The sequence below is a fragment of the Epinephelus fuscoguttatus genome, linkage group LG16, assembly GCF_011397635.1.
Source record: "Epinephelus fuscoguttatus linkage group LG16, E.fuscoguttatus.final_Chr_v1".
NCBI lineage: Eukaryota > Metazoa > Chordata > Actinopteri > Perciformes > Serranidae > Epinephelus > Epinephelus fuscoguttatus.
The window spans coordinates 29,828,058-29,855,458 of record NC_064767.1 but is presented as its reverse complement, the minus strand read 5'-3'; the positions used below and the strand labels follow the sequence as shown (position 1 = coordinate 29,855,458).

The window sequence follows — 27,401 nt, the reverse complement described above, 5'->3', positions numbered from 1 at the left end:
TATATCTTTATGTCAGTTCATAGTATTTTTTTCTTTCCAGCCAAAATGGCTTTGCAAGTATTCAAGATAGAGCAGTGAAGCAAAAAAAAAAGTAAATTCTCTGCAGGGCTGCAGGGCAAAGATAAATCCATGACCTTTCACCAAATGGCTTATATGCAACACTATGAATGTAAGAAACTTAGCGATCACTTGAACCTGACGAATGCTGAGAAAAAATATCCACAAAGGCGCAAAACATAGGTGCTATAGAAAAAAAGGGTATATATGTGCTTCAATCTAGCCTGAAAATATGACAGACATTATGCTGTGTGGCTGAGAATTAATTAGACATTTAGAAAAGATTAGATCTGTATTAAAGATGGCTTTAGGATATAATGAATGTAGCTCATAATTTAATTAGCAGATCCAGAGAATTTACATAGGGTTGTAAAGATTTTGTTTTTATGGGGTAAAAAAAAAGGAGAAATATTAAAAGATATGGCTGCCGTTATTTGTCTTACTGTCAACAAATGCCCAAGACCCAAACTAACTGCCTCTCAGTACTTTCGGTTTCTCTACACTGTGTGTGGCACTCAGCCCAGATCCCATTAATTCCTGCTGAAGAAGTGAATCTTTGAATACAGTCACAAATATAAAAGTTTCTATTTTCAAGACAGGTCTGTATTTTCTCTTAAGAGCAGGCACAGTGGGCTAGTTTTAAGCAAACATTACTCAAATCGAAGTAATGCATTTGTTGGGGACTTTTCTCAGCCACAGATTAAATGGATAGTTTGGATTTTTTGAAGTGTGGCTGTATGAAGTACTAAGTCAGAGGCAAGTGTGTTACATACAGTAGATGGGTGCTAGCATGTTGCCAGTTTGGAGAAGCAGACAAATTTGCACCACTGAAGCTCAGACATGCACTGCTGATGATGGGGGTTTGCGGCAAATGGATTTTAGCCACCCATTAAGAGCCCAGTTATGTTCAAAACACACAAAAAGTAATAGTACTGGATTTCTACACTAAATGCACTCACGTATCATAAGCAAATTTCCTTTTTTTATTAGGATACTTTGTTACATGTCATTTTTTCTGCCCATTTCAATGGATTATCTGAATGCCGAAACCATGCAATAGTAAAAATAACAAACTTAACAAACCTATTTTCATAAAAAACATGAAATTATTTATTTTTCATCAATCAATAAGCAAAGTGATGCTTTAAAGCACAATGCATGTATAATTTGTATTGGATTTGTCATCATCATTCAAAATATCATCTTTTTCATAAATATATCTCCAGACATCTCTCTAACAGTATGCTGAAAACCTCCTGAGATTAATATTTTGTGTACATCAGAAGCATCAAAGATGTGACCAGCGGGCCAGAACCGGCCCTTCAAAGGGTCCAATCCAGCCCACCAGATGACTTTACACACCTACTATTGATAAACTTGTGGGGGCTAAGGTGCCAGGTTTCAGGAGCAAGTTAAACAGTGTGCATTATACTTCATGTGAAGTGCTTCTTCAGGGGCTTTTCCTCCCTGACCAGAATACAGTTCTTTGAAAAAACAATCAATATTTATTATGGTCATGTTTAAAGATATGGAATAGAGTGCAAAATATTGTGAATCAGCAGCTTTAGTATAAAACAATCTGTATCAGACTTCTATCTCAAAACAGTATCGATGGAACCCTATTGTTAAGGCACTGGCAAAACCTTTGATTTGTAAGTGTTTGTAAGGCAGGGGATAACTTAACCTGCTTCCTCAGTAGCAGCCAGTATTACTACACAGGAGTGGAAATATTTGCACATGTGGGTAGTAGATTCACTGAACAGACATATTGATGAAATTGCACTTATTTTTCTGAAGAGATCTCATGCTGTTCGTCATCTGCTCTGTAAAAGCTTGAATGTTTTCAGAATGTGCTTCTTTACACTAAAAGAAAGGGAAACTCCAGGAGCTGTTGTTATTTATAGGTTATTCTGCAATGGTTTTACAGGCCGGCCCAGAAATCAAATTGGGCTGTATGTTGTTCGCTTGCTAAAATGAGCTTGACACCCCTTGTGTACGTAATCGATATAATGCTTTATAAGCTGATTGTATCATTAGAAAATTAAATTAGAACAGTACATTCCTATTCATACTATGATGGAACTCTGATCCCTTGTCCATTCTAATGGATGAATGTTTTTGAAAAAAATCCTGGGTAAAAGCTATAAATCTTTCATGATTTTTTGACATGTATAAGTAATATAACATCTCATGTTTACTTTATAAACAGTTTAAAATATGTTCTTTAATAATATGATTAATAGACTTAAATGTGCCTTGTACTTCCTCCTTGCCTCACTGTCAGCCATGCTTGTTTAAAAAGAGACTACTGCAGTCCAGTTTAGATGATGTGTAACACTATGATTGGTTTACAGACATCCCATCAAACAAACCAGTGCAATTCAGTGAAACGAGATGACAGTAATTATATATCTAGAGATCCCAGAAGAGCTTTGGGCATGGGAATGGACAGGGGATTGGAACAGGTTAAAAAAACAACCTACCTAAAAAATGTATTTCAGTTAAGTGGATGCCATATTGAGAATATGTTTACCACTTTACCTTGCCTTCAGACAGCCCTTTCCTTTGGCACTACCTTTTTCTCAAACGTATAACTTTCATATTCCTATGCCTAAGTACAACAGTGCCATGTAAGGTCAGGTGTTTGGGTCAGAAAGTGCTGTTGCCTGATCCAACTGAAACAAAAATTCAATTTTCTATAGATTTACGATGGTACATATTTGTGTTTTTCCAGGCTGTTCGAACACAGAAATGAAAACAGCTGTAACTAGTTACGCTGAATATAGACATCAACACTCCACCCGCAAGACTGAGACAACGCTGCGTTTGCAGTGAACATTTCTCTCAAGAGGATTATGTAAAACCACCTCCAAATAAGCCAGAGGGACACTTGCTGAAGAGTAAAATAAAATAACACCTAAGACCTACAAATAAATGAAATGACTTACCAAACAACCAGTAAAATGTGATTCTCTGGAATCTTCTGATCAGAAAGATCCTGAAGTTGTGTTGTAACCAAGTCCAGACAGCAGTAGCTCTTTGGGTCTGTCAGCATGTATTACAGTTCACAGTTAGCTTCTGTTCTGTCTGGCCTCCATTTCCACAGAAGTTTCCCATCTCTTTTTCGGCTGATCAGTCTCCCTACGCAAAAGTTCTTCCTTTGTACTTCGGATCACGAAAGGTATCATTTTGTCTCCACAGTGAACAGAATTGTGTCATAATCACTGTTTTTTAAATTTACATATATTTGTTGCCACTGACTGGCGTTATAGACTGTGTGGTGCAGTTGTGCTCATACAAAGGAATGCAAACGTTATACAGTTGAGAATGTGGTGCCAAAGGAAAGGGCTATCTGACAGCAAGTAAAAATATTCTCAATATAGTTTTCACTTAGTCAGATATTGATTTTTTTACGTAGGTCTTTTTTTTTTTTTAAAGTGGTGCTAACTGCTAACCCCAATCCACAGCGTGCATTGTTGAGCCTCACTGGTGGGACCTCCATCTGCTTCTCTGAACATGGAGCATTCTGATGGCTGTCTACTGTTTGTAATACACTATAAGTAGCTCATACAGCTCCACTTCAGATATTCAGAACTGTCTCTTTAATACACATTTAATGCTAAAGTAAGTGGCCTATTTCATGTTGTTAGCAAGTTTTTTTCCCTTCAACAACAAACACTCATAGTTAGGTTTAGACAACAAAAACATGTGGTTAGGTTTAGGAAGGAAGAACATCCAACCCCCCTCCCGCCTGCCCCAGTCGGACTTTTGCCACCTTAACTTTCATCCTTGTCCCGCCGCATTGCCCCGATGCCACTATAACGGCATGGCCGTGTATCATGCTGACGTTAAAGGCGCCCTTTTTTGTTGGTTTCTGACGCTGTAAGTCACTGCCCAAGTGCTGGATTTCAGTGACTTGAGAGTGAGACCAAGCTCAAGTGGAATAACCAGTACATCCTCATAGAGAATATATATATATGACCGTCGGAGAGTACCGGTGATAGGTGCACTGCATTGTGAAATGGTCACAGTAACCAAAACTACTTGGTTAGGTTTGGCAAAAGGAGGATAATAATAATAATAATAATAATAATAATAATAATAATAATAATAAAAAGGATCATGGTTTGAGTTAAATTAAGTGTGTTTGTTACATGACTTAAATAAAGTCCATAATTTACTTAAAGTTAATTCTGCTCAGAATGTGATTTCAGTCAACTACTGTGTGCATTTAAATAAATCAACAGTTTTGGTTTCACAGGGGACATGACCAGCGGTGTCCTGGGTCAGAGTCCTGGATTTGTTTGACCCATCCACCCACCCCGTCACCTTACTTCTTCCTTTGCTCCTATAATAAACACGTAAACATGGGTCGTTATCAGGCCTCCTTTAAAGCCAATTTTCAGAGACCAAATAGTGTAATTACATCCGTCACATGATGCCCTGTGGCCCATATAGACTATTTCCATTGATTTACATGGTGAAAGACACATCTGTAAATCAGTGGATACATTTTTTTGAGCATCTAAGCCCCGTGAAATGACTCTTTCACTACCTGGATTTGATCCGTTCAGTCCAATAACACTGGAAAATCTAGAAGAGCTGCATGATTGAATCATTTTTATCCCTCTTCAAGTTAGCAGAGCACGGAACTTGAAGCAAATTTGCGAGAGGATAGGATAGGATAGGATAGGATAGGATAGGATAGGATAGTGAAGGAATGGCCTGCTTTACTCTGCCTTGCTCTGCCTTTACTTGGCTCACCGTGACTTTGTAATCCTAACCCTAACCAGTCCCACTCTTTTTGCCTAAACCTCATCAATCCAATCAACAAAGGCAATGAGCACAAGTCAGTCATAGGGAGAGTAAGCTGGATCATTCCTTCACTATTGTAGAATTTGCAAATTTGCAAACTGGAAGCAGCCGGCTTGGTGGGTGGAGGTCTCCAGAGCGCCTGCTCAATAGGCCACACAGTGTGTACACAGTGCTGATTATCTGGGTAATCTTATATGCAGTAGTTGAACATTTTTGGCTTCACGTGCTAGTGAGAAACTTTCATAGGAATGAACAGGTCCTCGCTTTCAACACTGTGTTTAATTCTCTTTATATATCCATGGTTATATGGAGGAATAAGCTAAATTAGGATTTGAATTAATTCATACTTGCTTGTTAGTAGGATCAATTTGCAGCTGCTTTTGGTCTTTTCATGAGATTTGGTAACAGTGAGAGAAATAACGATCTATCGGCAGCCTAGGTCTTTAAGATACTGTGGTACTGTGTCTAGTTGTGCCCAGTTGACAACCAGCCTGAGGGCTACCCAGTGCTCAGTCCTGACGGAGAGCAGCAGCAGCAGTATCAGTAAGACAGCTAGTAACAGCTGTTAAGGTGGAGAGGTGAGACTGAGAAAAGCCAAATGAGGTCCTTTTACTAATTAAGCCTGGGCTCATCCCTCTCTCTCTCCCTCTCTCCCCCTCTCTCTCTCTCTCGCACTCAGCTGCAGCAGCGTTATCGGTATGCACCTCGTTCTGCTTCCTCTCCGTTCCACAGCAGCTCCAAGGATTCTGCCTCAAACATAGCAATTCAGCTAAAACACCGCACAAATACCACTGGCGTGCCAGCAGTCAATGTCAGCCCCTTTCCCTCAGAATGGCTCAGAATTCATGAATATCAAAATGCATGACTTAAAACATATAGAGAGACTTTGGCTTCGTAGTTGGAGCTGGATAGAATTAATGCGGCTGGTTGTCCCAGCATAATCTCTGCTCTTTCTTTGTATCACCACATACCTAGACACATTTGCTTATGGCTTATTTCATGCTCAGTTGCTCTTCACCTCCTGTTTAGGGCTCCCAGTCACTCTGTTGGAAATTACCTGTGTTCATTGTGTTTGACAAATTAATCAATATGGTGAACTATATTCTTAAACAAGTGCAGACAGGACATTACAGTTAATTGTTGAGTCAGTCAATATTATGTTATCTCACTTTTTGAAATAAGCTATAAATGTCAACACGACTGCAGCCCGTTAAGCCAAGCTCAGAGATGACACCGAACATTTGGTGAGAAGGAAATGAATGGAAGTAGGCCACCGAACGCAGCAAAGCATCATATCAGGCATTTGAATTTCAAGATGCCGCAGTAAATCAAGTTAAGCAAGAGACAGAAACAAACACATTGACTGCAGCTTTTAAAAAATGTGCAGTCTCTGCAACGTCTGCAGTTGATCCTGGGATTTCATTCCACTTGAGCTGTTGTATATTGACTCCTCACAGTGCAGAAAACTATAAAAAAAAAAAAAAAAAAGTGAGGCGCTTTTACTTTTGATTAAAACAAACCAATGAGGTATTTAGTAGACCTTATTTTAGAGAAAGTTCTGGTGCACATCCAGCACTTTGCAAAAGCTGCAGCAGATCTGGCTTTATTTTGAAATTGATATCTGTCAGCTATAGTAGATTCATCTTTCCAGACTGGAATTATGTTCTATTTTCAAATCAATTTCTGCTTTTGTACAGTTGACTGTGATTCATTTAAAAAAAAGCAGACATTGATTCGGATGCTTTGTTCCATGAGAGGAGCAGGAGCTTAAGAGTGTTAGATTCAGGTCCTACTTTGGCCATTTTCCTCTTACTCAGTCGCTGCTGGGAGTGATTGATGCAGGGAAGTGTTACAGTAAGAAGCAGTATTGATTTCCTAACACAGCCCTATGAATACTCCTTGTCCTGATGATCCAATTCACTGATCCTACAGCCTTGCGTCACACTCACTGGGATGTTTGCTTGTGGCTCTGAAGTCGCTTGAATTTCATACACTGTTCTAGAGGCTAAATGAAACAAACTCCAAACCTGGGATAAAAAGTAACAAAAATACTGAGCGCATAACCCCAGTTTAATTTTCTCTTTCCAGATGGACTGGCTCACACCTGAGATGTGAAGTGTGTTATGTGAGCCAAGGTGTTTTCCCACCTCGCTGGTGGTGGGGAGAGATGCTGCACTCCGTTGCCATGACAGCAGAAGTTCTCTTTGTTCTGGGGTTCCTGATGGGCGCCGCTCAGTGTAATCCTATAGCGACCTTACCAGCGAGCCGAGAACGCCTAGAAAGAGTGTTGACCCAAGCCAGAGAGGACAAACACCAGGACATGCAGGCCCCCGAGGAACCGCCGGGATACGGTGCTCAGCAGAGGCCAGAGGAAATCAATTCTTTGGGCCTCAACAGGACTGCTGTGAGCCGCACCAGGCCAAACATCAACTCCCAGACACGAGGATCTAAGGGCGCGAAGCCCCAGGAGCTGTGGACTGAGCAGGACACCCTGAACCAAATAGACGAGGGCCCCACCAGTGACGTCACCCTCTCCCTGGACGCCATCGACGAGTACGCCTACCCAGACTACAGGGGGAAAGGCTGCATGGATGAGAGCGGCTTTGTATTTGCCATCGGTGAGGAGTTCACCCCGGGCCCTTCGACGTGCCCTTGCCTCTGCACAGATGAGGGCCCTCTGTGCACCAAGCCAGAATGTCCCAAGGTTCACCCTCGCTGCATTAAAGTGGACACTAGCCAATGTTGCCCTATGTGCAAGGAGAAAAAGAACTACTGCGAGTTTCGTGGCAAAATCTACGCCTCGCTAGAAGAGTTTAAGGTGAGCCCATTAACTGCATTCACTCATTTTTGACATCCTCAAAGTTGAAAGAAGTGCTGACAGAACACTCCTGGCTGTTCAATGGAGTTTATCACAGGCACTACACAGAAACTAGTTACCTTGCCTCACAGCATGCGAGCGAGCAGGCAGGCAGATTTATAATGGCAAAGGTCAGCACTTGTCTTTTTTTCTCACACAACGGCTGAATATTACCGCAGGCTGCCTGCTTCAGCAGAGAGTTTCCATATTCAGTTTGTTGATACACATGATGATAGCGTTACAGTTATAGTAATGTTACAACTCTGCAGAGCACGCTGCTGCATGTGGGTGTTTGTGAAGAGACAAAGAAATGCACCAGCAAAGATCTTTAATGTTTTATCTTCTGACACTTCTTTGAAAGGCTCGACTCAGGATTGCACCACAATCTGGGTGTTGCGTCTACATTTACCGGTTTCTAATACCTCTCTTTATGTTGGCGAGTGTCTCAGCAGGAGGTTAAGGCTAATATGGGATTTTCCTCCACTAACTCACTGTATTACCGACAGTTCTATGTCAAGCCTCTGCTGAGGGAAATCTGCAGGAAGCTCCACTTTCACAAGAGGCATACGTCAGCCTTTGTGCTGTGCGGTGGGGTGGTGGGGTGCTTTGAAACTAAGCAACAGGCAGGTTTTTATGCCTGATTGCTAAGTTCTTGGGCATTGTACTAAGTGCTGCCTCGTTCCATTTTTCACAGTGGAGTGCCATGCGGAGGCGCAAGCCTCTGCAATCTACAGCACTGTTGGTGGAATTAACCTTTGCTCTCTTGTTAAGATTAAAGGTGTATGGCTTTATACAAGTGGCTGCTAAATGAAGCCTTTCACAGGGAATGTAGAGGCTGGATGTAATTTGAACTGTATACTATCAGTCCCAGCTTTTGTCCCACATTTGTTCTATTTTCAGACATACAGAAACGCTTGGATAACCAATCATTTCTAATGTTTCTGTTCACGCACTAAGAAAATTGGAAGCTTCTTTCTTTTGTTTCCCATTGCTATTGATTTCTCCATTTCCCCTGATTGGATAGTGAAGTTCAATTCTCGACTCAGCTCTCTCTAAAATGAAGCATTCATTGGCAATGAAGTTGAGAAGGATGGGACTTCCCTATAGATGTAGCTCTGTGACACTGAATGCACACTGTATTAAACAAGTCAGACAGGCAGGAGACTGTGTGTGTGTGTGTGTGTGTGTGTGTGTGTGTGTGTGTGTGTGTGTGTGTGTGAGACAGAGAGACAGAGATAGCTGTAGAGAGACCGGGTGCTGGAAAAAGAGAGACAGACACTGAGACAAACAAAGAGGCAGAGGCAAAGATAACAAGAAATTAATTTAGAGGAGAAGACTCTTTGTTGTCTGTGTGTATGTGTATCTGTGTGTGAACTGTTTATAAGGGTGTTAATTACTCTCTGCTATCCAGGTGTCTCCATGTGAGAAGTGTCGATGTGAGCCAAGTGGGGAGGTGTTGTGTTCTGTGGCAGCCTGCCCTCAGACTGAGTGTGTGGACCCGGAGTACGAGCCGGATCAGTGCTGTCCAATCTGCAAGACTGGTGAGTGGGGACCATTTCTTTCAACAACACTGAGGTGAACACGTATATTCCAGTGTAACCAGTCTGCTAGTGGTGGCTGCTGAGTAGCTCCAATCAAAGCAGACTAGTGTCAAATGTTTTTGCTCAAGGGCACCTCAACAGGAGTTATGAGGGCAAGGTAGCACGATGCTCATTTTGCTGACGCAAAGCACGCAGCATGCTGCACTGCAGTGTTCGCAGTCCCTTGCCATATCAGATTGCATATTTGAAGCATGAGATCTATTCTAATGAAGTTACACCAACAACTGTTGTTAATCAGCTATGACCCGCTTTGTATAAAACATTTGCTCATGTGTCATTTTCAGTCTTAATTTTCTCATAATTACTCAGTTTATCTGATGGAGGCTTTAGAGTAGGTTCCAAATCCGTCGCTGCTGCCTGGTACAGACTTTTTTTGCTGCTAGGAGCTGTAGGTTTATTATCCTGTTGGTCTAGGAGCTTTGGCCCATCTGAGAAGAAGGAATTCTGCGGCTCAGAGTCGATTATCTGAAGTTGTTTCGGATGATTCCAGACAGCATGTCCTAGATTATGTCCCCTTGTTTTCTTGGTGTGACTCTAATGCAACATGGCAATGTCAGCAACATTGCTTCCTTCAGCAAAAAGAATGATGACTTGCGATATGTATCTCTGAGTTGGAATCTTAAAGTGGCGCAGGCTGTCTGCTATAAACAAGAGCAAGCAATCTGCATGAGGACAAAATCCCTGTGATAGAGACAAGCTATACGGTACGTTCCACATAAAAATGCTTTGTCTGGATGAGGCACTTATTAGACAACACTACTGCTAATGTAATTTTTGAGTAAAACTGCAAGCAAGACGTTTTGATTTTCATGCTGTTTGTTGGAACTGGGCATAATGATGAACACAAGAGAATAAGAAATAACAGATTGAGCAAGTGAATTTACCAAAACAAGGTTTATCCTCAAAAGAGACAAAACAATATTTCAAGAAGATAATTAAGCTGAGTGAAATAAACAAAAATGTCTACAAAACACCTTACTCAGCATATGTTCATTATAATTACACCCAGAATGTCAAATTAGGATGACTAATGTATCATTATAAAGCAATAAAACATTATAGACATAAGCATTTGCATGTAATGGATTTTTGTGACTAGTTATCAATCAGAGGTTGTCCAGCTCAAATTAAAGTCTGTCTCACAACCTCAAGAGACAATGAGTTGAAAGCATTGGTAGTCACGAAACGTTACTCGCTCTATTAATATTTGCCTGTTGTAATCTTGGGGAATACATGTTGGTCCTTTGTTCCCTTTTTTTTTTGCTGTTCCCCCACTTTTTAGATATGCACATATTGATCATGCTGAAAGTGCTTTGTGCAGAGGTTGGGCAGCGCTCCATATTTTCCCTGTGAAATGCCCAGTGGATTTGCTGGGTTACATTCGCAGGCACATCAGTCTCAGACACAGATGTAGATACAGTACAGTACGTGCATGAATGTGGCAGACTGAAGAGAGTGTGCATCTGCATTCAAAAGTCCCACCAAATCCACAGGCTCATCCAGCCGATAAGGATTTTGAGTTTTAAGATGGCATTAGTCCCCATTACCATAAGATTACCACACATTACCATTCAACAAACAAGGCTTACTATGCTTAAGATGCCAAGTTACCTGACCACAACTAACACTGTCACAGTCTAAATAAGAAATACTTTCTGTGGTTAAAGGGGCACTATCAGTTGTACACATGGAGACCAGTTTACTCATCAGGAGGAGTGCTACTCAGCCTGTGAAAACAGTTGTATAATGTCTTTCATGTCTCTCTCTAAACCTACACTTTAAACTGGGGGTGTGGAGTGTGAAATATGTGGGCTTTAACCAGGCAGAGATTGTTTTATACAGCTTTGAAGTGGGAGTAGCTGCTGGTTCTCAAGTATTGTAAATACCACTATATAGGGATCGGAAAAAGACCCAGTTCCAGTTAAGAACTGGTTCAAAATTGGAATCTGAATTGTACACCTCTGAACTTGTCAGTTCCCTTAATCGATGCCGGCATGTTTTCTTACAGTTGCACATTGCAAATCAATGATGTCAAACTCACTCATGGATTTCACTGCTTCCCAACCAAGCAGCACATCTGTTACCAAGGGTAAATATCCTGTTATATATATATAATAATACATTAGCGCCATGCAGGCAGAGTTAGCACATCTTTTCTTTGACGAAGAAAACAGTTAAACAGTAGTGCTCCTGCACACCTGAGTCACATTCCTTTTTTTATATTCTGTTTATACAGTGTGTTCAGACTCAAAGGTAATAAAACGGTTGTTATGACACTAAAAACCTGTGAAGGCCTACTTTTTTTCCCACACATTTGATTTGTTCAAGAATCGATGAGGGACTGATAAGGAGAATTGATAATGGCACTGGTATCAATAAAATATTAGCAATTCCCATTCCTACTGCTGTAAATCCCTGTTTGAAGTTTTTCTTTTAATGGTATTCTCAGTGTTCCTTAAGATAGAAATACAGGAGTCGTAGGAATGATTTAACAATGCTATGGGATTATGCTATGGCCCCCGGTTTCAATTGTTTCATCTTTGTTTCTGAGATGTCATGTTTTTCTGTCAGTTTGGCATAACTCTAAATACTACAATACACAAGAGCCTTGTCTGCTGTTACTGTGGAGAAAAAAGCGAGCAAATGCTTTGTCATTGAATGTCTTAACAAAACACAGCACCATAGTTGCTGAATTAACAAATTAATCTCTTTAAAGAGTTATCTGCATATTATGCAGAATCTGTTGGCAATCGAAAGTGTTCTGGTTTTCGTTTGTAGTATTAGTAGTATTGACCAGTCACATTTGAGCTGCAGGTAAACACTTGATATGGAGAGCAAAAGAGGTGGAACGCATTGGCTGAAATGCAATCTTGGGATCCATCAGGCAAGGTCTGAAGTTCAATTTTTTTCACTAGCTGACACTGTGGCAGGCAAGCATTTGATTTTTTTGTCCGCCTCTCAGAAATTTTATTTGCCACCTTTGAAGTCTATGCACTAAATGAAGGATTAACTTTTAGATCATTAAGACATCATTTAATGCAAAGACTGATTTTATTCAATGTTTGATATTTACACAAAGAACATTACATGCGTGGTAAAATCCAGTGTTTAACCTAGTCTACAATGTAGCTTTTAGGGGAGCTCTATATCGGAGGTTGGGAGAGTATATTCACATGCATACACGTACATGCACGCCTACATGCAAAAATATAATATAGCTCAGTTTATATAGAGACTATCTAACTTGAGAAACAGAAATACTTTTACCATTAAAATGGTGTTGTTTTTCGTGGTCGGGAAGCACCTGTCTGCTCTGAGCGCATCCAATGTCAGTCTCTCTTGACCGCATACTCACTGCACACTAAACTATTCCTTCAGACAAAATTGATACGTGAGCTAGTAATGCTGATACGGTAACAAGTGGGTGTGTAGCTCTCTCAAATCATGCTAACCATACTAAACTTGTGTTTCTGTGGTGCGTTTTTCTTGTCTGCCAAAGTGGCGGATTGAAGGGTTTTACCTGCCACTGCCAACAGTTTATCTGTGTTTGGTGGGCAGGGGATGCACATGTCAGACTTGGCCACTGGCTACACTTTGACAACAATTTAGCTGTTCATTAGCTTTAAAAAAAAAAAGAAAAAAGATTATCTACATTCATATGCAGATATCCATTTAAAGACATTAGCCAAAATGGCTGATGCATGGAAGAGGAAGTCTTGGCTCAGGTATCCGCTTGTTACTCCGGATCTCTCAAAATATTGTTGTTGTTGTCCTCAGAGGTTTATCATCATCAGACCGATAGGCAATAGGTTCTGAGACTGATTCAAAATTCACCCTGAATTTAAAAGTAAACTAGCTTAAGCTCCACATTGTATATTTCTTGCAGAAATGCACCCTGGGAGTTGTAGTTAACTTCTCCCTCAATTGTTTATGTATACAGTTGTACCTTTGAAGTTTTATCAAAGCACCAGATATTTCTAACACAGTTGTGCCTCCTTTGTAATGATGATTCAACCAGGAGTGTGTCACATCCATACAACCCAATTGTCAGTCAGCTAACATTGTCTAAGCAAAAATGATCTGGACTTTTTTTTTTTTTTTGCAGAACCAGGAGTGCCTGAAGCAGCTCCTGGTTCTGCAAAAAAAAAAAAAATCCTCTACAGCTTTGAGTTGGACTTTTCTTTTTTAATTTATTCCATCTTTTGTGAACCCCCACATGTATGGAAGTGAAATATTGAATCTCTGGAGCGCCCCTTTAAGCTGGTCATATTATTTTCCCTCACACACACACCTGTATGGCACTTTGCTAAAATTAGAATTCTGTTCCTTCATCGTCATGCAACCTCTGTCAGCTCGGTCCCACACTCTTTCAGAGTAATCTACAGGAGCACAGTGGTATTTATGAAGATGCAGAAATAGCCTTTGGCAACATTTACGCCTCATTTGCGCAGCAGTCAGGCTACAGTGTTTTTAAAGCAGCAGCAGGTGAGATTTTTATTTTTAAAATAAATATAATTTTAGTTTTGTGCCAATCATTTAGACTTCCTGTCTCATGTCTGTGCCTCCTGCTGGCGTTTTCACATATTCAGCTGTGAATATCAAAGCTGTTAATTAAGCAGAGTTGAGTATCGTTGTAGCAGAATGTGTTTAACAACCTCTTATTGGGCAGGGAATATTTCTGGCTCTGATTTGATGAACGGGGCTGATGGGGTTGTCAACGTGTAAACAGGAAGTGTAAACACTCTGTGCAATCAACAAACATCTTTGTAAGTGTCAGACTCAGCACACTGCTGGTCACCTTCCACTGGAGTAAATGGATAATCCATCAAAAACATGTCGCTTTGAAGACTTAATTGTCATATGCTTTCATTTGCATTTGCAGTTCATTTCATGCTAGACCTGACACCACAAAGTAAACACAATAAACAACATGTTAAGAGATTAACTACACAGGGGTTACGTTATTAAATAATTGGAAGATACATTAATCACACGTAAATGGAAGTAAATGAGACATCACTCTAAATGACACCACTGATCTTCCTTCAGCTTGTATCATTATCAAAACGATTACACATTGGATTTTACTTTGTCTTTTATTCATGACGCTTCTTTGCCAGGTATTACAGACGCCTTAATTTAAATGATGAGGATCATTGATTGTCAACTCCCATCTCGCCACAGTTGATCATGCAGCGCTCAATATGAGACCGCGCGGCAGTGGTAGCTTCGTGATGAAATACTGATGATGTAAAAATAAGGTTATTGGAGGTCGTCAGAGAGTTACAGCTCAGGTGGTGTTGTTTGTCTTGTCTGCAGATGTTGTTTGAGGTGCAGACAGATGTTAAGACCTCCTAGGAAGCCTGACGCATCCGCAGTGTCACATCAAAGCTCAGCTCATTAATGGGAAAGAATTAAATACTCATCCAGATGTGTAAAGCCACCAAAAAGGAAAGAAAACTGTGTTGTAGAGTTTAAGAGCAAGCATAAAAAAGTATGAAAGAAGCAGAAAGGGAGAGAAAATGGAACAAATAAGGTGAACGATTGAGATATCAGATCTGTAACGAGAAAAAAAACCTCAGATTCTGTTTCTCATTCAACAGGTCGTGCTGTCTTTTACTCTAATTTCTCAGCTAACAGCCCTTCTCCTGTTTACCATTTTCCTCAGTATTGATATAAATCACAATGAAGTATTTCAATGTTTGATAAGTGCATCAAATATGCACAGGCATTATCTTGGCCTTTTCAGGCATGCAAAATCAATGCTTATGGCAGAGCACCCTGTCTCAGATGTGTCATTCAGCCTGTATGCGAGGAGACACTTGGGGAAGAGCCAGGGGAGGAAGATGAAAGTGAGAGGTATCGCTAACATCCACCCCAGACAGTTGTTCATGAATATCAAAGAACAGCTGTGAATGGAGGCAGGTTCTCATCATTTTTTACTCATTATCTCAAAGCACTGGAACACATTGCAATTAAATGGTTTCATACCCTCTAAAGTTTGTGACGTTCACTCACTCGCTGCTATAAAGTTTAATTAAACAATATTGATTCATGCAAAGAACACCTAGTCAAAATAAGTCAAAGAGGGAAAACATGCTGTATATTTTCTCTTGCTTGAAGTACTATTTTTATTTCTGAAATATATAGAATTATTTTCTGTTTTCTACTTGATACAGATGTTAGAGTGTTGGTTGTAAATTCTAAGCTTCGTGTTGTCTCTCTTGCAGCATCTGCTTTTGAAGAACGCTTAGGGGAAAAAAAAAAATCTATGCAGGAGAAGCCTCTCTCCTCGGCCCTGGCTCCCTCCCTCTTGTCCTTTGCTCTTGCAGGGTATCGCCTTGGCAACGCGTGAAGAAACAAGTGGTGCTCTTCAAGACTCAGACATTAGGGTCAACACTAATCTGGGGGGGATGTGATAAACAGCCTGAACCCGAGCCAAAATCACTTCAAATAGAGCAACACGAGACATGGTAGCCTGGTTGCCAAGAGGGATGGAGACTCATTTAAATTAAGAGAGGCATGATTCATAGAGAGCCTTTAAAGAAGTGGCAGGTTTTTAAAGGAATACATGAAAAAAACACAAGTGAAAGGGAAGTTGATTATATTGATGCAAATTGTCCATTTGAAGCAGCTCCCATCTCATTCAGCACAGGGAGGGAATAATAGCAAACACAGCCACACTGTGTCCGTATTTCCACACTGATATGCAACTGAAGAAGCTAAAACAATGTGGGGAGATTTTTTAGTTAATCCAAAACCTTAGTATGAAACCAGTAGTGCTTGAATTGCATATTACCATGAAATATGACAGTATGCAAACACTGGACGCTACGCATAAATATTCCAATGCGATATGGTAGAGACAACAACTTACATAATAGAAAATGGCAGACAGTGACAAAGGCAGACCATGGATGTCTAAGGAGATCTCGATACAGCATTGGAGGCAGGCACCTGTTCATTCCTATGAAAGCTGCTCATTGCCGCATGAGACCAACAATGCTCACTTTCCACTGTATGAAATAACCTGCATCGGAGGCATTGAGAGATCCATAGAGCAAGGACGCTAGAGCGTAGCTGAGCGTGACCGAGCAGCTAACTTCTGATTTAGCTCTCTACTAACTTAAATGGGGACAAAATTATTTAATCATGCAGCTCTTAGACTTTTTAAACATTATTGCAAAATGACTTGATAGTGAGGGTTGAGGGGGTTGTGATAGGTTGACCATATTTTGATTTCCAAAAAAGAGGACACTCGGCTGGCCACGAGGTAGCCTACTTAAATGATACTCGCAGTTTACTCAAAGATGCCTTATAATTTTAATATATTTAAAGTTTATATGTATGGATTGAAAATTCAGTTATATTACAAAATAATATCTCTCAAAGACAGAAATTCAGATAGGCCCCTATAGATAGGGGACACATACACACACTAGTGTGTGGTGATCCGAGCCCGACGGTACCCAACGGGTCGAGCCGGGTTTGGTCAAAAATGTATAAATTGTATTCGGGCTCGGGTCGGATTCGGTCAGCTTTCAGTGAAAATGTAGTGTAAAAATAAATAAAATCCTATTGTCTGTCCTGTTTATTGCTTGGGCACTGTTATTTACATGACAACACCTGAACACAGCACACACACATGGCTGTTTTTTTCTACCTCTCCCCTCGCTGGAAGTCTCGGACCTCCCGTCGCCCGCCTCCACCTTGATTAAACGCTGAAAATAAAATAAAAGAGGGAGACAGGTTTTTCCTATTTTATCTTATTTTGTTATATTTCTACCTCTCCCCTCGCTGGAAGCGTCTCAAACACGGAGGTCTCCCTCTCTGCAGAGCACCCATGGCGCATGCCCGGCGTGTTAAATAGCCTGTAACCATAACAACTGTGTGACACAAACTCAGTGCTTTAGTAATTAAATAATGTCGGGCTCGGTTCGGGTTCGGATATGCGGCCCGTGCCGCACTCTAACACACACACACACACACACACACACACACGGAAAACCGGACATTATAATCAGTTTATAAAAACCCTCCAGACGCCCCGGACGCCCTGGATGGGACGTGAAAAGTGGACATGTCCAGGCAAACGAGGACGTTTGGTCAGCCTAGGTTGTGATGCTCAAAGAAATGTATCCACTGATTTACAGACTTCTCTTTCGAAATGTCAGTATATGGTAAAAAGTCTTTTTGGGCCCAATGGCATCACGTGATGGACCTGGAAATTGTAATTCCACGTTTGGCCACTCCAAAAATTGGCTTTAAAGCCTGTCATTGTTTCCGGGGGCTTGAGGCAGATGCAAAGTTGAGGTTGCAATGCTAAGTCAGCTAACGTTAGTAACATTATGTGGCATATATGAGAGGAAATAGGGGAACGTGTCTAACATCGCCATGCTTGCTGTCAGGGATTGCAAATGCCAGTAGAACTCAGGTTGTCGACAGCATAGCATGATTACGCGTCTTGTCATTAGAGCTCAGTACATTTGAAACTGTACCACTGTTTATCCACACAATAGTATGTTGAACAACAGAACACATCTTGGGTATGCTGTGCATAGTATGCGATTTTAGATGCAGCTCTAGTCTCACTCAATTTACGCCAAAATTAATGCTCCTTTCCTTTCTTTTTTTTTTTTAAAGATTATTTTTGGGGCTTTTATTGCTTTTATTACAGTGCAGCTAGAGAGTGACAGGAGAGGGGGAGAGAGAATGGGGTTGACACACAGCTGCAGGCTGGAATCAAACCAGGGCCGCTGCAAAGGACTCAGCCTACACGGGGTGCTGAGCGAGAGGCTGCACCTGAATGCTCTTTTCTAATTGACTGTTGACTAAGCCCTGCTTCCCTTAGTTACTGTCGCTACGCCACGCTTTCCGTGCACACATGGCACATAATGTGTGTAGTTTACCATCAAATTTACAGTAATTTTGAAACAATTCATCTTTGATTTCTCTTAGAGGCTAATAAAAGGGGGCCCCTTGTTTCAAACTGATGACTGACTTTTTTAATTTTGTTGGCTTAAATGATGACTGTTGCTGGCAGATTTTTTTCAGATGCATCTGCAGCATAAGTTCATGTTAATGGTAGAACTCTGCCTATCCCTATAACTGACTTTATTGTTTCCAGCTGAATGATTTTAAAAGCTGTAAATTGGTCTTATGTATATAGGCACATGATGGCTACCTACATGATATAACGATAAAAGAAAAAAAAAAAAGGTGCCAAGGAGGCCAAGGCTGTATGTCTCAAGCAAAAAAGTCTGCATCCTCTCGAGCTTATGATCTATAGCAGACATGAAGATAAAGGTGAAGCATTCTTCATGTACTATAGGAGCTAGATAGCCCTGGTGCTGTAGCAATATTTCAAATACAACATGTAATGAATGAAAATGTTTATGCTTCAGTGTTTGCATTTTAAAACAACAGGCTTTTCTTTTACGAGGGAAATTTAAGAATGAGGAATACCTGATGAGTTTGGCAAATATAACCCTGTCAATTGCAACTTTGGCTGCAGCTGCCGGAGTTCAAACTTGCCTGGACCAAATAAAAAGGGTTTAGCGCACAGTTAATTAACAGAACAATTATTGCCTCTTTTTGAAACATGACTTCAGTATACAACAACCACAATGATGACTGGTATTGAATTCAGTATGTGTGTTGTGTGTTGCAACATGTTACACAAGGACTGTTGTGTAACATAATACCTAAAGTGTACTCCTATTAAATATTTGTTTGATAAAATTGAATGGGGAAAGTAGGACATTTTGCATCATTTAATGAATTCACAAAAGGTACTTTTTTCATTTTTCACCTTTTGGTTTAATTCTTTCATTCACAGCGATATTTTATTATCTAAAGGTAATTTTCCATGACTGGACTTCAGAGTTATGATTGCATTAGAACAGAGAAAGGTCACTATAATGAAGGTAATGGTTAGCCACATTATGTCTTAACAATAAGAGTACTGCTGCTGGGTCACTGAGAGGTTTTTGGTTTTGGTCTGTTAGTTTGGTGTTAATTTTCCTCTGAATAAAAGTCAATGTTAATATGACTTCCACATACATTTTTCACAAAGCAGAGATGGAGAGTAACAAAACTAAATTAAAAGACCTCTGAGTTTGATGTCAAAGCTTTAAATAAATTGTTTATGGGGTTTAGATAAATCTCTCAGTGAAGTCTGTCACCTGGACACCGCTGAGATGGCTGGCGAGGGTTTGTGGCTCCGTCCCTGTGAAGGACATCAGTCGTGACAGTCGTGTTACTTGTGTGCAGCTGGGTTGTTCAGCCACAAAGATTATCAGTGGACGCAGTCACTGGAGACAACATATGCAACCGAACATTCACATGAGGTGGCACCTCCATAAAAGCTCACTGTCACCAGCTTTGATGTGAGGCTGCTCATATTTAAAAGTCCGAACCCGTTTCGCGCAGAATCTCTGAAAGAAATTATTAATTTTGTTGTTAAATCATAGTCTCCCCCTGCAAAGTTCCTCCACTTTCAGTCTTTATGAAGCAAGGTCATTTTTATTCTGCATTTATAATGCAAACGTACTCAAGAAATGCATTAAGATGAGTGATTTGTGCTATTCTTCTTTTTCCATTACCCTATAATGGAGCTCTGCAGGTTTTTAAACATTTCAGAATGAAGGGGTGTGATAATCGGGATCTGTCCTCGTTTCCCTGTCTATTATCTGGCACTGCTACGGAGCCAAAAGCCACAGGTGCTAATGGCCGTGTTTTTCACACGTTGCCCATGCCAACTTCTAACACGCTGTAGTGACAGTTTGGGTCCAACTGTTCATGCACATGCACAGTCCATTTGTCTCTGCCTCTTGTTGAAAAGCTCTTGTGAAGCCTGATGCGCCTATAAAAATCTCTTTCTGCCACAGAGAGTGAGAGGCAGAGAAAGACCGAGAGTGATGGAGAGACGGCGATATATTATATTAATGAAGCGATGACAAAAAGGTGGGTGTTATATGAATGGTGGAATAATAGGGTGACAGCAATGAGTAAGCACAGTGGCACCGAATCCATGCATTAATTAACACAAATGAGTGTCATGCAACAGTGAATGACTGGCTGACGGGCTGTGGTTTAATCCCAGCTCCAGGAGGAAGTACTTTTGATTTATTCTGTAAAGTGCATGATTATTTTTCACATTTTTCTTTCCAAGCATATCCTTGACATATGCGTCTTTTATTTGAGACACTGTGTTCTAAATGCCGCTAATGATGATGAATCAGTAGCGACAGCAGCCTGGGCCACAGGATGAGTTGTTATTCAGATAGGGTGTGTGCGTGTTCATCTGAAGACTTATAAATGTGTTAGGGCTGACATTTTGACAGGCCTCTGCAAACTGTTCACAATGATTGATGTGCCAGCACGCTCCTTCTGGGTGCTGCCGTCCAATGAAATGCGATGGCTGAAGCTGAAAGACTCCCCATTTATCAGCATCTTAATTATACAACAGAGTGGCTCAGGACCTTGTTAGTCTAAGGGAAATAGCCATTGTTATGCCATACCTGATGTTGTGGAAGCAATTCCCACAGTGTTTATATTTTGCAGTGCAGCTTGAGAGATAATGGATGATTTATGAGCACTTTTTTCCAGCCACTGGTTGAGGACAGAGGCACTTTCACTAGACAAAAGTCTTCCCATCACGCCTAGTACCACGCGAGGTAATGCTGTGGGTGATACAAGGAGGAGTGCCATTTATGTTTGGTATTGTCGGTTTGGCAAGTAGATCTTTTATGCACACAATGGTCGTTCATTTTTCTGCACGTCTCTGGGCTTACAGAGCTCAGTTCTTAACAACTATTACCTTCAACGTCAAAATGTCCATTAGTGAGATCCAATTTCCTGCAAAATAATAAAAAAGAACATTCCCTTGGGGGGCACTTCAAAACTATATTAAAGAACTGTGTAACAGTGTTTAATTTGGTTTTTTATGCACAATCCCACTCTGTGCATTCCAACTTTGAAGTTACATATGGAGGAAGTCCTTGACTGTGAAGGCTCATGAACACCTTCAGTTTTTTGTAGACAGGTGCGTAGGAGGAAATGTCCAAAGGCAAGAGAAGAGCGAAAGCCTGCCCACTGTCCTTTTACTTGCCGTACACTTTGTTCAGAAATTCAACATTGTGGTTCATAGACCTTCGTCAGGTTAAGCAGATAAAGAGGACACTAATGATCCTTTCTGCAGGTTCACCTACGGAAACCTTGTTCAGTTTTTACTTCCTCTGCCTTGTAAATGTCGAAGGACTGAAATGTATTTCTAAACAAAGTTTATTGCAAGTAAATGGACAGTGTGTGGCAATATGGAGGAAGGCCGCCTTCAGCAAGATTTATGCTTCACTAGTGGTGCGGCCAGTCTAAGGAGTGTGGAACAAAATACTGTTGATTACCTCTCATGTGCACGTCTAACATGGATTAATCAAATTTGTGAGTGCAAATTTAAACATAAAACTTAGATTAAATTTCTGAATTCCAGAACGAGACAGTGAAAGATATAATCAAGTGAACTGGGTCCTTGAAAATTTAGCATAATCACTGTAATCCCAGGATGCATATCTTCCCTGACGGGAGCTCAGTCTTCCAGAATAAAAACGCTCCTCTACATAAACCATAAGTAGTCACTCAGTGCTCTGAAGAGCATGGTAATGATGGCCAAAGGAACATCTATTCTGATAAGCACATAAGAAAGGAAAATCAGAAACTGCAAAGTCCACCTTTAAATGTCAAATGTGCTCAGTATCGGTGTCATTCAGATTGATATCCTGTCAGAAATGGCCACTGACACCAGCAGAAACCTGTTCACAAACCTTGATGCTCGTATTTTTTTTTTCTGTGCTGTAACACTATTTTGGGAAACAATCAATGAAAGCTCAGATGCTAGAGCCCATTTTCCACTGAGAGAAATGAAATGAAGGGTAGTGCATTTTGTCTCCTGTGTTCATTCTCTTCTTTGACTGCCTGTATTCAAGTCTGCTGCGATGTCATGAAACTTGTCTAAAAGAAACAATATAAAATGACTAGCTGCACCGAACTCCATATGGAAATGTGGTCAGTGCAACAGCATCTAAAAGCAATGGTAAAACAATAACTGAAGTCCTGCCCTACTTTCAAACTTACTTGTCTCCCATTGGCCTTCGTTCCAAAATGTGTTTTCACATACAGGGCTTTCTTTCATCAGTCGCTGTGAAAAACAGAAATGTATTGCTGGATAATTCTGCTCATAATATTTTATATCATAGCTAAATATATATATATACATATATATATATGTATTGCTAAATAAATCTCTACCTCTGTAGAACACTGACTTACTTTGGCTTGAAACATTATCAAAACCTTGTCATGTAATAATAACAAATAAACAATATAACCTCCAGGTTAGAGTGGAGCCAATGCAAAAGTGTCTTAAACCTGCATTCTTTCTAATGGTCAGCAGGGGGCGACTCCATTCGTTGCAATAAAAGTCTGATTGTATAGACCAAATCCCTGTGACATGCTGTGACACGCAACAGTCACTTCTGGGTAGACGAAGGCAATTGATTTAACCTGCAGAGACATGTGAAATCTGCAGGCTTGTTAATTTCTGTTGTCAGACATAACTGTAACAATATAGGTAGACACGGCGGTCCGACCTATTTGACGTTCCTGCTGTGCTGATTTTATGTACTGTGTTCCGTTATTAGTGTCCTTGATAAACCAGACCTGCACAGAATGTACTGCTGTGGATGCGGAACTAGGGATGGGAATCGAGAACCGGTTCCTGTTAAGAACCGGTTCCAACTGGTTCAATTCATCGACATCATTAGCCTTTTTGCTTAACGATTCCCTTATCGATTCTTTTCATTACGCCGAATCTATGCTCGTCAGTCAGCAGCACGTTCAACAACAAAGAAGATGTAATGGCGGAGAGACAGAAGCGGTCAAAGCCGTGGCTTCACTTCACGCTGTTAATAGCCTCCCTGAAGCTGCTAGCCCACTGTGGAGCCTTGCGCATCCCCGCTCCAGGTACACGGCGGCAGGACGCTGTTGTTGTTAGCCTCACTGGAGCTGCTAGCCCGCTGTGGAACTTCGGTGCATCCCCGCTCCGGGTAGACGGCGGCAGGACGCTGTTGTTGTTAGCCTCCCTGGAGCTGCTAGCCCGCTGTGGAGCCTCGCGCATCCCTGGGGTGCTTTTTTTAAAATCTTTCTCATCGTCTTTCTAAACTAGACCATGGCTTTAAGGTTCATAATAAAACGTTATGAAAGCAGATGTCTTGGGTTACAAACGACAGGAGGTGATATCATTAATTCACAGTAGGAATCGATAAGGGAATCGATAAAGAATCGGATCGATAAGCAGAATTGATAAAGGCATTGATATCAATAAAATCCTATCAATTCCCATCCCTATGCGGAATGCAGCAAAATTTATTTTAGCCACCTAAAAAAATAAATATCAGTTTAAGTTTATGCTATATTTGGAATATTTTTTTCCCCTTAACCTAACCAATCGAGGCAGCGGTAGACCACAGACTCCCGTGTTCTGCTCAGTGAAATTACTGTTTTTGTCAATGGAGTCTTGTGGCTTTGATATAACAGCTTCAGTTCCTCAAAGGGCTGTTTGACAGCAAGGTGAAGTGGTGAAAATACTCTAAATATAGTGTACACTTAAAAAACTAACCAATTAATTTCACGTAAGTGGTGCATCACATTCTATTTGGAAGTTATTGTATAAAAGTGTATAAGAAAAGAACCCTACTTCTCACTTGATTTATTACCTCAGTAAACATTTTCCTAATGAGTTTGTAGTTTCAGTTGCTAGTTTGAAGTCTTCTTTAACACAGTATGATGTTCATTTTGTAAATTATTTTGTAAATTCAGAATGAAGTAGAGGATAAAACAGGGCGTACTTTAGCTACCTTTTGATTAAGGAGTGGCTACCATCTGGTCAGTCGAGGCATACAGGCAGCTCCAATTTCTCATTCAAATATGGTCACTTTTGTCTCCAAAAAGAAACAAGATTGCAACAGCCAAAATGCCACACTCAGTGCTTCAAAATGATCATCCTCAAACCGATGGATGATGTCATGGTGGCTACATCCATTATTTCTATGCAGCCTATAGAAAACACCAATAAAAGAATCTTTGAGCTACAAGACCCTGAATGGGGCTCTGCATGGTGGGCTAATGCCCATAGCAAAAATAACTACAGTTGTTGAGCATGGATGTTTGAGAAATTTAAAATGCAGGGGACAAACTCTGGTCACTTAAAAACCCAGGCATTCATGGCGGTAGATGCAGCTATAAAGCTATTTATTAGGTTGTAAGGCTAACATGCTAACTGAGATGGTAATTCAAGATGGCAAGGAAGGAAGGGTACTAATCCTTTTAACGTTAGCTTGTGTCCTTAGTTAGCACCCAGCTCTCTTTAACGAGCCAAACTCTTTTAGGGCAAGTTGTTTTAACATTTAATTAAACCACACTCCTATCTATAATGACATTTTAGATATTCAAAATAGCATTCCTCCTAGTCAGAACTATATTCTCACTAGTCAGAATGCTAATTAAAAATATCCACAAGACAATTCTTACTAGTAGAAATTGTATTTCAGTATATCTACAACTTAATAAGTAGTAGTCAAAGCTAAATTTAAGATTTATTTTTAATCCTCAAAGCTGTATCAGTGGCTGTTTTCACATTTAATCACTAGACTGTGTATGTATTATTTATAGGCTATTCATAATTCAACATTTGAAATATCCACAATGACATTCTTTGAGGACAAATGGCATCACTTTATCTATTCATGCGTATTGGGCTTTCAGTTTCAGGTCATTTTCAAGTCATTTTTAGATATTGACAATGAAGTCTATCTGCAATAGACTCCTTACTAGGAAAATCTTTAATTCCAGATATCTACAATCCATTTGTTACTAGTCATAATTTTTATTTCAGGTAGGCTATCCAGAGTAAAAATGTTCCAGATACCCATTGTGTAATTTTGATGATCAAAAAGGCATGTTGACTTGTAGAAAGTTCATTATGTATATCCACAATTGGCATTACGACTAGTAAAAATGCAATTTCAGATATCTACAATGACCTAGAATTATGGCTATGCAATCAGATATCAGTGTCAGGGTGGGTTTTCAACTCCGGGTACTCCGGCTTCCTCCCACAGTCCAAGGACATGCAGGTTGGGGATAGGTTAATTGGTGACTCTAAATTGCTCGTGCCTCTCGCCCAATGTCAGCTGGGAAAGGCTCCAGCCCCCCCGCCACCCTCGAGAGGATAAGCGGTTACGAAAATGGCTGGATGGGATCAAATATCCACACGGGCCCCCCTGTTGAAGACCCATGTCCTGGGAGGAATGACATTGTAGAAGCTGAAAATGTTCACTTTGACGAGGAAGAATTGAATTACTATTATTAGATATCTGCTATGTATATTCAGTCTGTTACCACAGCTTGCCCAGTGCTGACATTAGCTAACATGAGCCACCATGTGCTCCTGGTCACACTAGACCAAAAAGCAGCAAACAACCCTGAGTGTATGATTGGGCTATAGGGTGTGTTTTATTGTTTATGAACTCAACTTGTCATTTGTAAGAGAAAGAATGTTCTTCTTTCAAATGTTACACAGCCTCACTTTGTGGCACAGGTTATAAACTGCACATAAAGGAAAAAAGTGTCTCCCTGATGCCCAGTGCATGTGAAATAGAATGCTTGCATTGATACTATGTTAATCCGGGTCAACGTCTTGATTCACACGTTATTTATCCAGGTGTTTAATGGCACTTACCAGATTTATCAACAAAAAAACACTGCAAGATGTTTTATTTGCAGGAGTGGAAAATGTGCAAGTTACTGCATTTCATATTTCACTTGCGTCCAAACTAACAAGGGTGTCTGTGAATTCACAGGATTTCAAACTGATTGGGATCCTTCCAGCAGCATAAAGAGGTGTGACTTTGAATTGTGTATTCAGTCCTTAAATGACGTTTTTACACATTGAACAGTGTCCTTGATGGGTCTAGTAGCAGGAAAATAACACAGACAAGTGCAACCTCAATAACACAGTTTTTTCTTTAAAATTACTGCAGCGCCAACATAAGGATGAATGTTCTGTATATGTGTGTGCAAGTCAGATTTTGAACTATAAACCATTAACTGACCTATCATCAAGGTTCTGTTGATTTAGTTTGACCGGAGCACAGTTCCCACAGCATATTAAATCACAGGAGCAAAGCAAATCATGCATTTTTAGTCTGACCTCGATAAAGTGACATGTTGCTGACAACACAAAAGAAACGCATTAAAAATATATAAGGCCGGTTTGAGATCCCATTTTGAAACATATTATAAGGCTTGCTTTCTGTTCTGCTCCAAACTTTCCCTGCTTCTCTCGTACCACCTACAGGGCCAAACTGCTACGCGGACACATCAGTGATACCGGCCGGCCGAGAGGTGAAGATTGATGAGTGTACAATCTGCTACTGCACATACGAGGAGGGCACATGGCAGATTGAGCGTCAGGCCACCTGCAGTAAGAACGAGTGCCAGCGGAGCTAGAGACTGGCACGGTCTGAGGGGACATTGGCACGCAACACCAGTGCCAATCTGCATGTAAACTCTCGGCCTTTTCACCCAATCTACCGGACATCAGGGTCGGACAGCAGCCCCCGAGCATTTCAGCATTTATAGTCACTCTACTGAAAAAAAAAAGCTTTTATGAAAGTTTATAATCCACACACAGAATATCTATTTATCTATGTATTAAATTATTTATGAATATATACAAATATAGGAGTAATTAATGCTGAACTAGTGAACAGATATTTTTTATAGCCTCTGTATTTTATTAAGCAATGTATTGGACCAGAGGTCAATAAAACAGAATGTATAGAACACACACAGCTGTCTTTGGAGGTGAAAACCTCAATGTCTCGACATGCGGTGTCACCTGACAAATCCTGACACCCGTCCCTCTACCACCAAAGTGCAGACTATGTGCGATCCATTTCAGATTGATGGGTTAAGATTAACTGTTTGGGAAGATCAAGTGCAGAGTTAAAAAT

At 40.5% G+C, this 27,401-nt stretch overlaps 1 protein-coding gene across 2 annotated transcripts in view; it reads left to right on the top strand.

Annotated features, from left to right (window-relative positions):
• Positions 1-27,401, top strand: part of vwc2 (von Willebrand factor C domain containing 2) — a 32,398-nt gene extending 4,997 nt beyond the window's left edge. For both annotated transcript variants that reach the window (XM_049601134.1, XM_049601135.1), the window contains exons 2-4: positions 6,961-7,690; positions 9,141-9,270; positions 26,744-27,401. In XM_049601134.1, the coding sequence (XP_049457091.1) occupies positions 7,040-7,690; positions 9,141-9,270; positions 26,744-26,895 (933 nt within the window). In that variant the 5' untranslated portion in view covers positions 6,961-7,039 and the 3' untranslated portion in view covers positions 26,896-27,401. The remainder of the gene's footprint in view (positions 1-6,960; positions 7,691-9,140; positions 9,271-26,743) is intronic.